Source organism: Lycorma delicatula, chromosome 13, assembly GCF_047948215.1.
Source record: "Lycorma delicatula isolate Av1 chromosome 13, ASM4794821v1, whole genome shotgun sequence".
NCBI lineage: Eukaryota > Metazoa > Arthropoda > Insecta > Hemiptera > Fulgoridae > Lycorma > Lycorma delicatula.
This window is the reverse complement of record NC_134467.1, coordinates 43,120,972-43,132,893: the sequence shown is the minus strand read 5'-3', so window position 1 is coordinate 43,132,893 and position 11,922 is coordinate 43,120,972. Positions and strand designations below refer to the sequence as shown.

Sequence of the window (11,922 nt, the reverse complement as noted above, 5' to 3'; positions counted from 1 at the left end):
CTAGTACTAGATAGGCAATCTTGGAGAGCTGCATAAAACCAGTCATATGACTGAAGAAAAAAATAATAATTCGTGCAAGAATTGAAGCAGATAAACCTTGAACAACGCCTAAATTATGTCATACCGTTTTTGAAGAATTAATACGAGAAAATAAAAACTTTATGTATAATTTATAAATAGCGATGAAACCCACTTTCATCTGAATGGCTTTTTTGAGAAACAAAAATGCCGAATATAGAGAACAGAAAATCCAACGGTTAGTCCCAGAGAGAATTGTATCTATTTAAATGTACAATATGGTGCGGTATTACATCCGAAAGAATTATCAGTCCATATCTTTTTGAAAATGTTGATGGGACTGCTGTAATTATAATTGCGTTTGCCGGAACGCGGCTTTAGCCGCGTTTTGGGAAAGTTTTAAAACTGTATTGCCAGGCTTTTTTTATGCTACTGTGACCACCACGTCGCGCAAATGATTTCTATTTTCTTCCTCACAAAGTTATGTTATTTCTAAAGAATTTTCCATGATGTCGGTTAAAACATTCGGACTTAGGGCTTCAATTTCAGCTCGAATATTGTTTTTTTTTTAATTTTCGGATAGTGATTAACTTATAAACATCCTTCGTTAGATATCACCAGAGAATTTAATCCGGGGCTGTTAAACCGGCGAACGAGGAGTCGGAGTTGATTGTAGAGTTCCTTGAAATTATTCGGTCACTAGAAATTTCTCTTAAGAGCTGTTGTGTCCGAATCTAGCCGTGTTTGCAGTGCCTCCATTTTGTTGGAATCATATCACCTGATTTTCAGCAAATTGAAAAAAGTTTGAATCATGTCGGTATCACAATTTAATTACGGCACTCTCATTAAAATTTTCAAAAAGATATGGACTGATAATTCTTTCGGATGTAATACCGTACCATATTGTACATTTAAATAGATACAATTCTCTCTGGGACTAACCGTTGGATTTTCTGTTCTCTATATTCGGAAATTTTGTTTCTCAAAAAAGCCATTCAGATGAAAGTGGGTTTCATCGCTATTTATAAATTATACATAAAGTTTTATTTTTCTCGTATTAATTCTTCAAAAACGGTATGACATAATTTAGGTGTTGTTCAAGGTTTATCTGCTTCAATTCTTGCACGAATTATTTTTATGTTTTATATTTGTCTTCAATCATTTGACTGGTTTGATGCAGCTCTCCAAGATTCCCTATCTAGTACCACTCGTTTCATTTCTGTATACCCGCTACATCCTACATCCCTAACAATTTATTTTACATATTCCAAACGTGGCCTGCCTACACAATTTTTTTCTTCTACCTGACCCTCTAATATTAAAGCGACTATTCCAGGATGCCTTAATATGTGGCCTATAAATCTGTCTCTTAACTATATTTTTCCAAACGCTTCTTTCTTCATCTATTTGCCGCAACACCTCTTCATTTGTCACTTTATCCACCGGTCTGATTTTTAACATTCTCCTATAGCACCGCATTTCAAAAGGTTTAATCTTTTCTTCTCAGATACTCCGATCGTCCAAGTTTCACTTCCATTTAAAGCGACGCTCCAAACATATCCTTTCAAAAATCTTTTTCTAACATTTAAATTAATTTTTGATGTAAACAAATTATATTTCTGATTGAAGGCTCGTTTCGCCTGTGCTATTCGGCATTTTATATCGCTCCTGCTTTGTCCATCTTTAGTAATTCTACTTCCCAAATAACATAAAGTAAAATGTGTGTGTGTGTGTGCGCACGTGTATGTATATGTGTATATATATATATATATATATATATATATATATATATATGTGTGTGTGTGTGTGTGTGTGTGTGTGTGTGTGTGTGTGTGTGTGTGTGTGTGTGTGTGCGTGTATGTGTGTGTATGTGTGTAAAATAAGATCACGTTTACTTTCGTTAATGAAATAAAGCTGATAACAAAATTGTAATACTTTCCTGGCATTAGATAGTAGAAAAATAATGTAAATTAAAAAATTTACCTAACGTTTCTTTTTCGGTTGGGAGTATTTTTGATGAAGGTTTTACATATTTTTGTGGAATCTTTTTTTAGATTTTTCATTTAACAAAGTTAACGTAGAAAAATTAAAAATAAATTTCTTAGAAGGAGATTTTGGAGGTGGAGGAGCAAAAAGAAGTACCGATTTTTTTAATTTTTTAAACTTACGTAGGTTAATTTAAACATATAATGATAATTTTACAATAAAAATTTATCATAAATTACTCCCATCCTAAAAAAGAAATTTAAGAAATTTTTTTTCATGTATAATTATTTTTCCATTTAAGAACAAATACCAATCGCAGGGAACTTTATTGTCAGCTTTTGTTTTGAAATACATCAGTAATTTATTATAATTAATAAATAACATTAATCAACTTAATAAAAGATAATGTAGATCATTTTTGTTTCAGTAATTAATTTTATTTGTTTAAATACGATACAATGCACTTCCATGTTCCTAAATGGCTTCTATTTTGCAATACTTTACGGAACTGCATCCTGTTCTGTTATCAAAACTATTTAAGATAAATTTCTCTTCTTTCTTAGTTTAGTAATATTAAGCGAAAACTGAAATTAGTTACAGAATTGAGGTTTTTTTTTAAATAATATTTAAAATTATAATTCTTGTATTGTTTTTTTTTTATTTTTTTATATTAATTTGATTTTGTTTGTTTCAGGGAATATGTGTTGCTACGCTATTTTGCTTTTGCAATGGCGAAGTGAGTAAATTTGGTTTTAATTTTAGAATAGTTTACCTGTTCAGTACAGTAGTATGAATTTTTTTTCTGAAATGCTAAACCAATGTTTAAGTAATCTCTTTTTTTGTTATATGATATTGTCGCTATTCCCGGCTTGATCAGGATATTGAGAGATTGATTATTGGAAATGTTTATATAATTATAATTTATTGATTTAAAAACATAAGTAAAACAAGACAGATCAATAATAATGACAATAGTAATAATTTTTTTTTCTCTGCAGTCATTTGACTGGTTCGATGCAGCTCTCCAAGATTCCCTATCTAGTGCTAGTCGTTTCATTTCAGTATGCCCTCTACATCCTACATTCCTAACAATTTGTTTTACATATTCCAAACGTGGCTGCCTACACAATTTTTTCCTTCTACCTGTCCTTCCAATATTAAAGCGACTATTTCAGGATGCCTTAGTATGTGGCCTATAATTCTGTCTCTTCTTTTAACTATATTTTTCCAAATGCTTATTTCTTCATCTATTTGCCGCAATACCTATTCATTTGTCTATAGTAATAATATGCAATAAAAAAAAACATCTCACAATAATATTTACAATAATGACAATAGTAAACAATAATGATATTTTATTTCAATAACAACTTCCAGTTTCAGATACGAATGTCTTATTATTTCTGCTACAGGGGCTTACATTAAACTGGGACATGACGATGCGGGTGTCTGATGGGTGTCTGTGAAGGATAGCCCAGTCCAGGAGGGGTGGGAGGCTCCGGCGTCCCACCATCAATGATTGGACGGCGCCTGTGGGGGAGGGAATGTAAGACTGTAGTTCCGGTGAGGGATTCCTTTGGCTGTTCCCCATTAGAGGCAGAGCATTAAGATCGTAATCCCGGTAAGAGGACCCCTCTTTGAAGTCGTCTCATTAGAGGCGTGGCATGTACTGAAAGAGCCCAGTCCCGGCTACTTGGGCGGGAACTTGTGTTCAGCCTAGGTAGTTTGAGGCAAAGGCACCTCCTCCCAACCGGGCGATGAGTTATGCTTAGATGCTTGTTCCGGCTCCGGGGGGCAGAGTAAATTAAGGGAACAAAAAAAATGTTATTAACTAATAAATAATCATAAATGTCAATAATAATAAGCAGCGTTTGAGTTGAGGTTTTGTGAGGTAAACAATTTCCATTTTCTTTTTTTTAGAAATAATTTAGTTTTATTATATTAAATTTTATAAATTTTTGTTAAAGTTTTAGTTCTTTCTTTTAAAGCGGTGTAATATAAATGTTTTCCCTCAAGAAAAAATTTAAACATAAAAACTCGATGACTATATTCCCTTGTCCCTAATAATAGGGACAAAGGAAGCAATTTTAGGCCTCAGATTAATAGTAGAAGGAAGATTAAAGAAAAACAAACCAACATACTTGGCGTTTATAGACCTAGAAAAGGCATTCGATAACGTAGACTGGAATAAAATGTTCAGCCTTTTAAAAAAATTAGGGTTCAAATACAGAGATAGAAGAACGATTGCTAACATGTACAGGAACCAAACAGCAACAGTAACAATTGAAGAACATAAGAAAGAAGCCGTAATAAGAAAGGGAGTCCGACAAGGATGTTCCCTATCTCTGTTACTTTTTAATCTTTGCATGGAACTAGCAGTTAATGATGTTAAAGAACAATTTAGATTCGGAGTAACAGTACAAGGTGAAAAGATAAAGATGCTACGATTTGCTGATGATATAGTAATTCTAGCCGAGAGTAAAAAGGATATAGAAGAAACAATGAACGGCATAGATGAACTCCTACGCAAGAACTATCGCATGAAAATAAACAAGAACAAAACAAAAGTAATGAAATGTAGTAGAAATAACAAAGATGGACCGCTGAATGGGAAAATAGGAGGAGAAAAGATTACGGAGGTAGAAGAATTTTGTTATTTGGGAAGTAGAATTACTAAAGATGGACGAAGCAGGAGCGATATAAAATGCCGAAAAGCACAAGCGAAACGAGCCTTCAGTAAGAAATATTATTTGATTACATCTAAAATTAATTTTAATGTCAGGAAAAAATTTTTGAAAGTGTATGTTTGGAGTGTCGCTTTATATGGAAGTGAAACTTGGACGATCGGAGTATCTGAGAAGAAAAGATTAGAAGCTTTTGAAATGCGGTGCTATAGGAGAATGTTAAAAATCAGATGGGTGGATAAAGTGACAAATGAAGAGGTATTGCGGCAAATAGATGAAGAAAGAAGCGTTTGGAAAAATATAGTTAAAAGAAGAGACAGACTTATAGGCCACATACTAAGGCATCCTGGAATAGTCGCTTTAATATTGGAAGGACAGGTAGAAGGGAAAAATTGTGTAGGCAGGCCACATTTGGAATATGTAAAACAAATTGTTAGGGATGTAGGATGTAGAGGGTATACTGAAATGAAACGACTAGCACTAGATAGGGAATCTTGGAGAGCTGCATCAAACCAGTCAAATGTCCGAAGACAAAAAAAAAGACTATATTATGTTATATATGGTTATGGAAATTGGTTTTGATTAGAGGATACAAAGGTATAAACATGGAACTGAAATAAATATAACCAATTATTTTTTTAATTTGATTTTTATTACGTTCAATTTATTTTAACTTTTTATTATAGTCGTACATATTGTATAATGTTATATCATAAAGTAAAAAATAATAATGTAACGTAAAATTTAGTGTATAACCATAAATTTATACCGTCAACACGTAGTTGATTGGTAGAAAAAATAAATGTAGTGGAAAATAATGAAACACAATAAAAATCATAATGCCACGTGATGTAGTTACAATGAGAAGAAAGTGAGCGCGCGCGGAAGGGAGGGAGTTAGAGAGAAAAAATAGTTTAAAAAGTGTAACGACTTGTGACTTGAAATATGTGTCATTACAGACTAATATAAAATTAAACGTGACAATGAATGTTTATAAAAATGTAGATATAATTTAAAATATTTAAAAAAATTTAAAATCGGCCTTTAACAAAAAAAAACCAGCAAAATCTGCAAATTTTTGCAGATCAAAACCAGAATTGATCCTCACAAGCTTTCTAGTTACTGCAATATGTTCAGCTTCGTATCTGGGGCAGACATATAGTATCTTATCCTTTCCGCTCAAAGCATTTAATCAAATAGCATTTATATGTTGTTAAGAAATAAATGGGGTATTTAAAAAAATAATTTTATCAAGCATGGCCCGTTGGTGTGATTACGTAATTAATAATTAAAAACCCACTTGTCAACAATTCTTTTATAAAAGTGTTCAAGCACTTTCAGAATAAAATTCCTTAGAATTTAGAGAGAATAGAATTTAAAGGTTCAAATCCAAGTAAAATTTTCATACGGGTTTGAATAGTAGATCGTGGATACCGGTTTTCTTTGGTGGTTTGGTTTCAATTAACCACACATCTTAGGAATTATCGACCTGAGACTGCACAAGACTACACTTCATTTACATTTATATATATCCTCTGAAGTAATACGTTACAGTGGTTCCGGAGGTTAAACAAAAAAAAAAAAAAAAAAAAAACCAGTGAGTTGGGCTTGTGTAAAATTCCTACTCAATCCGGGAGAGGATAGCTATAGTTGAGGCCTATATTTGTTCTCGATCGTTTGAAGAATCACTCAAGTAATTGTACAGGGTGTCCCATATAAAACGCAACCCAACCTTATATTGATAGGTATTGAAATAATAAAAAGGCATGTGTAAATGTAAATGTAATTTTTATTATTACCATCCATTACCTTACATTTAGAGTAAATGTTGAAGTGGCCGCCATCTTCTTGAATACAAACTTCAATACTTTTTACAGCATTTCATGCAACATTTTTTTCAAAGTTTGTGGCCGGATATTTAATACAGCTTGTTCAGTATCGACTTTCAATCGTTCAAGTGTTCGTGGTTTGTTGCTGTAGGCTTTTTCTTTAAGGTAATCCCCGTAGAAAAAAATCCGCCGCAGTCAAATCTGGAGATCTTGGTGGCCACAAGCCTCGACCGATAACACGATTACAGAAGAATTCCTCGACGAAATCAGAAGTTGAACCTGCGTAGTGCGATGTCGCACCGTCATCTTGTCTTTCTCTTCCAAGAGTGCAATGAACTGAAATAAAATATCCTGATATCGTTCTGCATTAATGGTGCACTCGAAAAAAATAGGACCGATTATTTTCTTCCGCGATATCACGCACCACACGCCTAACTTCTGCGGGTGTAATTATTTTTCGTGATAAACGTGGGGATTTTCAGCGCTCCAAATTCTACTGTTTTGGCTGTTTACGTAGCCATCCGAATAAAACCGTGCTTCATCTGTGAAAAATATCGAATCCATAACATTAATTTCAACACGCAGAAATCAACGGAACCGTTGACAATATTGTAGCCGTTTTTCTTTGTCGGGCTCAAGAAGTCGATGAACCGTTTGAATGCGATAAGGTCGTAATTGTAATCGTTTGGTCGCCCGATGAACAGTCGATTTAGACAAATTAATTTCAGCAAACAAACGTCTGATCGATTTATTTGGCGAGGCGAGTAATCGGTCTTTGATTTCAGCCACTGTATCTGTATTCAACACCGACGCAGATCTTTTGTGTTCCTTGTTATTAACAGAACCGGTCTCTCTAAATTTTGCGACTGACCTTAATACTGATGTTTTGTTAGGAGCCGGTTTATCTGGGTACTTATGGCGAAACAAATCTTGCACTGCAACCGCTGATTTCGTACTGAAGTACGACTCGACAATGAAATCACGTTCATCTAGCGAAAACACCATCTTGCCTCTAGCAATATGCTGAACGTTATGATTACATTGTTGTTACTATCGGTAGTGTTCTACTGCGTCGCCGCGATGTTCAGATGTTGGACGAGTCCATTTCAGTAACGAGTAGGGGAGTTTGACATTTGAAATTTCATGGATGAGTGAACTTCATGGATGGGTTGCGTTTTATATGGGACACTTTATATATATATATATATATATATATATATATATATATATATATATATATACAAAAAACAGTAGTATAGATAACGATGGAGACATTCACAATGCCAGGACGTTAAGTCAACACAATTTTAAACTATGACGACCACTGATATTTTGTATTATTTTACATAAACAAATTCACACGACAAATAAGTTTTAGTTTTAATAAGATTATAACATAAAAAATAAAATTTAGTTCCTGATGATGGAATTTTATTCTGAAAGCGCTATATAAAATAATTGTTGGTAAGTGGGTTTTCTAATTATTAATTTTAAAAAAATAATCATTGGCGTTGATTTTTGATAAAAGTATCAATTTTTTTTTATTAATGTATAAAATTTGAAAAATTATTGCAAAAAATAAATATTTTACTAAAAAAATTACGATAAATTTATAAATATTTTATTTAAAAAAAAAACATTTGAAGACTGAAAAACATCTTTTTGAAAATTTAAAGAATCTTCCATCTTATCATTACCCAGAATATGTTGTTTAAGTGGAAATTAATACACTTGGAAAACCCTCTCCACTCTTACGGATCATCACATTCTCTCTCTTTCTCTTTTAGCTTACAAGGTTATCTTATATTCTCTTTGTATATTAGTACCACCTTAACAAAACTTATCTATGTTTTTAGTCCCTTAGTTTTGAAACTCGCCGGTTAGATTCCCCCGTTACACCCGGCCTCACAACATACTATAAATACGTGAAGATACTTAGAGGTAGTTAAGTATATATATATATATTTTATCTTTCTCCTCTTTACTTTTACCCGCAGGATTCCTTTAAGATTCCCTGTAGATTGACCGTTCCACTAAATAAACCCTCGTGATATTGAACCATTTTTATCCAAGAGAACTTACTTTAATCAGTTGTAAAATTTGCTTTAAAAAAGTTGTTGCCCTTTAAAATAAGTAAACTATACGAAAATAAGTTTCGGGATATTTATATTTTAAAAGACCCTCGTTTATCTATAGAATTGTGTGTGTGTGTGTGCGTATCTCTCTCTCTCTCTCTCTCTCTCTCTCTCTCTCTCTCTCTCTCTCTCTCTCTCTCTCTCTCTCTCTCTCTCTCTCTCTGTGTGTGTGTGTGTGTGTGTGTGTGTGTGTGTGTGTGTGTGTGTGTGTGTGTGTGTGTGTGTGTGTGTGTACGCTATATCAACTCATCGATTCTTGCGTTCCGTTCCTGAACGCAAGAATGGCGGGAGTTTCAATATTTCTCCCTACAGATCGCAGAGGCTGGAGAATGTCCCTTGCTGCTATATCTTTCTATTATCTGGCGGATTTCTTCGGTTATTTAGTGGCGATTATAAATTTTAAGTTTTAGTTACGGACGGATTTGGTAATTTCCGTTCCTATCCGTACGGACCAGTAAATTTATTTACTGGTTCTGACCGTGAGAGACTAAGCTTTTGAGCCTAGTAATCCCGGCGTAATTCCCCTTCAGTCCATCCTCTGAAGTCCTTTCGATACCAGCACCTATGGGTTAGCAGGAGTGCCCCTAACGGAGCCCTAGTTATTTAAAGGGAGAAATGCGGCGCCCCGTTCTCCGGAGGGAGTCGCATATGCTGACTAAATGAAATTGTGGTCTCTTCGTGGGACGGTGTAGGGTGTTGTCTAGCTTTTTATAGTTCTAACAAAATTTAATTGCGAAAACGTTCACTTTCGCGGCTGGAAATTTCGCGCGGTTTCCATTTATAGGTTACGCAATATAGGGGCTCCTAAGCCTGGTTTGTCATTTTTTGATTCTCGTACCGCCTTTTCACGGTGGTTCGTTTAATACGGCATGAGGCCGTTTTCTTATACCCTGTGGCAGATTTTCCGGAGATGGCCGTGTTCGGACCCGGCCGCTCTCCCGAACAGTCTGCGTGCCTGCGCCACCCCCACCTCGGATACGGTGTGTAGTCCCGCATCGTAGCGAAGAGTGACGTTTCTGACGAACCAGGGTGCTCTAAATATCATCCGCAACGCTATGTTTTGGACGGCTTCTAATTTCTTTTGAAGCGTGGAGTTCAACAAAGCTCCCCATGCCGGGTAAGCATATGTTAGAATCGGCAGGACGTATAGCCGAAAAATGAGCAATTTGGTCGCCAGTGGATACGGGCTGGCACTGTTCAGTACTGGGTAAGACCTGACGGTCTTTGCCCTTTGGGTCACATATTTAACATGTTCTCCTAAGGTAAGCCGTTTATCCAGGACTACTCCCAGGTACTTGACTGTTTTCCCAAAGGGGATTTTCTCTCCTGAGATTTCCAGCTGCCTGGCTGGAGCACGTGTCTTGTATGTGAATATAACTGCCACCTATTTTTCACCGTTGACCTTAATTCTCTACATATCAAGCCACGGCTCTACTAGATCCAACTGCCGTTGGAGTCTCTCGATAGCGTAATCTACACATCCGGATTCATAATAATACGCCGTGTCGTCTGCGTATAGAGGTGTTTTGACTCCTTCCGACAGCGGCATATCGTTGACGTAGGCCGTGTACAAGAACGGCGAAAGCACTGCTCCTTGGGGGACTCCACCTGCTACGTCTCTGGTGGAGGAGATTGTTCCCCCTACGCGTAAAACAAATTGTCGGTCTAGTAAATAAGACCAAATCAATCTAACATAGCGATAGAGAATCGTCGTATGTGCGAGTTTATATAGCAAGTCGCTATAAACTACGTCATAACTTTGTATATTCTATATATTTTTTGCCTGTTTACATAACATTTTAGCCGGTCAGGGCTCGTTTGGCACACCTTTACCGTCTAGTTTAGATCCCCAATGTATTCATTATCCTTATGCTTGTGAGAATAATATTGATAATTAACAATTAAAGTGTATTCAGTTTAAAAACCATTGCGAACTTTGGCGTTTTGTTTCTGGATCGTATTGAAAAAACCAACCTTCATCACCAGTGATAACACGGCTCAACAAATCTGGATCGATTTCCGTTTGCTCTAACAGATCGGCTGCCACATTTTTCCGTGTTTCTCGCTGTTGTGTGAGATTTTTGGGGACCATTTTTGCACAAATCTTTCTCGTACCAAGATCTTCAGTTAATATTAGACGAACCGTTTCTCGATTGATGTTCAGTTCTTCTGCATTCATTTTCACGGATAATCTTGGATCAGATCGTACGATTTCACGCACCCCGGTCAAGTTCACATCTGTCCGTGAGGTTGATGGTCGTCCACTGCGGTCTTCATTTTCAACATTCGTTCTGCCTTCACTAACAATTTTATGCCACCGAAAAACTTGTGCTCTTGAAATAACCTCCTCTCCAAAAGCCTTCTGAAGCTTACAGTAAGTTGTCGTCGCGTTTTTACCCGATTTAACGCAAAAAGAAACGGCATACCGTCGCGCAATATTTTGCGGTTTCATTTGTGTGACGAGAGACACAAACACGTGTTCACTTATTACAGCACAACTCACGACTGAGCAGTTGCATCAATGTGCCGCTTGGACTAGAACTAGCTTATAGGCCAAGATCAAAGTTGGTGTGCTTACGCAAGATGCAAGGTTTCCACATCTTGCAAAGAAAAATCAGTCTCATTACTTTATTGTCGCACCTCGTATATATATATATATATATATCAAATCATTTTCGTTTACTTTAATACTTCTTAGTAATTTTTACGTAAAATAATGTTAATTTATTCTGGTAAATGTCAATTTTTAATCTTATAAATTAATAACCTAATGTTTTTGTTTCAGGTAATAGCTCAAGTAAAACGGAAATGGCAGTATTCTACATTTAGACCAAGAGCTAACTCATACACAGCAACAACGGTTTCGGTACGTCAGGTTAGAGAGAGAGACAATTATAATAAAGTGTGTTTTTTTTTTTTTTAATTCATTTGCTGTCTCTTTTCATTTTGTATATATTTATTCCATATTTTTATATTAATATTAAGTAGTATATATTATAAAATGGTAGTATAGTAATTAATGTTATTTCATTACATATAAAGGATATTATAAATAAGAGAAATATAGAATATTTAAGTTAAATACGGATTATATGTTGGCAACACTGCATTCAAAATAGTCTTAATAATATAAAAATATGAAGAGAAAAGATTATGGAAGTAGAACAGTTTTGCTATTTGGGAAGTAGAATTACTATAAAGATAGACGAAGCAGGAGCGATATAAAATGCCGAATAGGACACGCGAAATGAGCTTTCAGTCAAAAATATA

At 35.1% G+C, this 11,922-nt stretch overlaps 1 protein-coding gene across 3 annotated transcripts in view; it reads left to right on the top strand.

Moving 5' to 3' along the window:
* The window catches only part of LOC142333791 (calcitonin gene-related peptide type 1 receptor-like), a 980,405-nt gene that overhangs the window by 912,158 nt on the left and 56,325 nt on the right, over positions 1–11,922 (top strand). For 2 of the 3 annotated variants that reach the window (XM_075381308.1, XM_075381306.1), the window contains exons 9-10: positions 2,699–2,740; positions 11,438–11,527. In XM_075381308.1, coding sequence (XP_075237423.1) covers positions 2,699–2,740; positions 11,438–11,527 — 132 coding nt within the window. The remainder of the gene's footprint in view (positions 1–2,698; positions 2,741–11,437; positions 11,528–11,922) is intronic. The other variant, XM_075381307.1, reaches the window with a different exon arrangement.